The sequence below is a fragment of the Myotis davidii genome, unplaced genomic scaffold (genome assembly GCF_000327345.1).
Source record: "Myotis davidii unplaced genomic scaffold, ASM32734v1 scaffold754, whole genome shotgun sequence".
NCBI classification, from domain to species: domain Eukaryota; kingdom Metazoa; phylum Chordata; class Mammalia; order Chiroptera; family Vespertilionidae; genus Myotis; species Myotis davidii.
Window position 1 is genome coordinate 568,369 of NW_006286241.1, and position 1,659 is coordinate 570,027.

Consider the following 1,659-nt stretch of genomic DNA (forward strand, 5'->3'; position numbering starts at 1 on the left):
TTGACTGTTCGCTATGAGGTGCAATGACCACCAGGGGGCAGACACTCAACACAGTAGTGATCATGTACAGTGGACTCCCACAGCCAACCTCCTTTGTCCCTTCCCCCTGGCCCCCCGACCCCGATCAGCCCTGATTGCTGGCCAGGCCAAGGGATCCCACCTGTGCACGAATTCACACACCGGGCCTCTAGTATCCAAATAGAATCATTACTACCTGTTTCTCGTTGCCCTACTCACCACTCCCTCTCACTGAGGAGCCCAGAAAATCTCTGTACTGTTCTATTTCTCTCATTGAATTTTTTAAGGTGTCATTGCATATGCAACTTACTCATCTATTCATAAAGCTATATAGTGGCTTTCCTTTTTTTATCTCAGACTATAAAATACATCCTTTAAAGTAAAAATGTAATGAGCATATGCCAATTAGATTCTTCTCGGGATAATTCAGCGTTTCTCAGTCTCAGCACTACTGTTTTTTGAGGCCAGATGGTTCTCTGTTGTGTGTATGTGGTGGTGGAGGAAGGAAGTGCGCTGGACAGTGTAGAAAGTTTAGCAGCACCCGTGGCTTCTTGGTCACTACTGCTCAGATGTCAGTAGCAACAATCTCCCACTGCCCACCATTTGTAACAATCAAAATGTCTCCAGATATTGCTAATGGACTTGGGAAGGCAGGATCCCCCACGTGAGAACCAAAGGGCTAATAACATTTCTACTCTAAGTTCTTATTTACATTTTTTAAACAAAGAGGGTGAGGAAGGAGACAAGGGAATAAACTTTATTCTAGATTGCCAGGACCTATTATAATAACGAATTCTCAAAATCTAAAGATCTACTTTTCTGCTAATCACATCACTCAAAAATATCTTACAACTATCTTTTTAAAAATAGCTCCTTTAAACCGAACTCAGTAAATACCAAAAATGTTCAATTATGCTCAAACTACTGGAAGGCACCGCAACGAACATCTCCAAAAGCAGCATGAAATTAATGTCAGCATCACTGAAGTGTCCATGATGAAAATTCAGTTTTACTTCATGCTACATAATTTTACGAATTATTTACCAGTCTTATATTTAAATTGCTTAATGTGAATCTTCTTACTTAAGAATAAACTTCTCTACTCTTGAGTCTCATTTTTCAAAATATAATCTCCAAGACTTAGAACTTTTTTTTTTACATGATTCAAGGAGAAAATTAATTAATCACTTAAACTGGTAGCTAGAGCTACAAGAGGGAGAGCCAAAAACTTCAAATTTATATAGTGGTGTTCCCTAAAGGAGTAGAAAAATATTTTATAGCAATTCCAGGCTTTGCGCAGACACACATGGAAGGCTGATTCCATTACCTGCAACATGAGCTCACAGTCTTCTCTCCCAACAAAAATCATTTCTCGTGGCAGCCTGTGGCGAGTGCCTCCACTGCTCACCAAAAACCAGGATGTTAAGCTCATTTTCTGCTTAGCTTCGAAGTCTTTGGCAAAGCTACATCATCCTGCAGAGAGAGTCAGAAAAACACACATTCAGATATTTTTAGCTTTAGCATCCAATCACCAAACCCTATAAGTAGGGCTAAGAATAGAACTGCATTAAACATTTACCCCTGACTAAACACAGTCCACAGGTCCCGGGAAACGACATATTTACCAAGTTATCTTTAGAA

At 40.0% G+C, this 1,659-nt stretch overlaps 1 protein-coding gene across 1 annotated transcript in view; it reads right to left on the reverse strand.

Annotated features, from left to right (window-relative positions):
• CEP170 (centrosomal protein 170kDa) overlaps positions 1-1,497 on the reverse strand; it is an 88,994-nt gene extending 87,497 nt beyond the window's left edge. The window contains exon 1 of the mRNA XM_015559919.1: positions 1,346-1,497. Coding sequence (XP_015415405.1) covers positions 1,346-1,450 — 105 coding nt within the window. The 5' untranslated portion in view covers positions 1,451-1,497. The remainder of the gene's footprint in view (positions 1-1,345) is intronic.
• Positions 1,498-1,659: the final 162 nt, after the last annotated feature.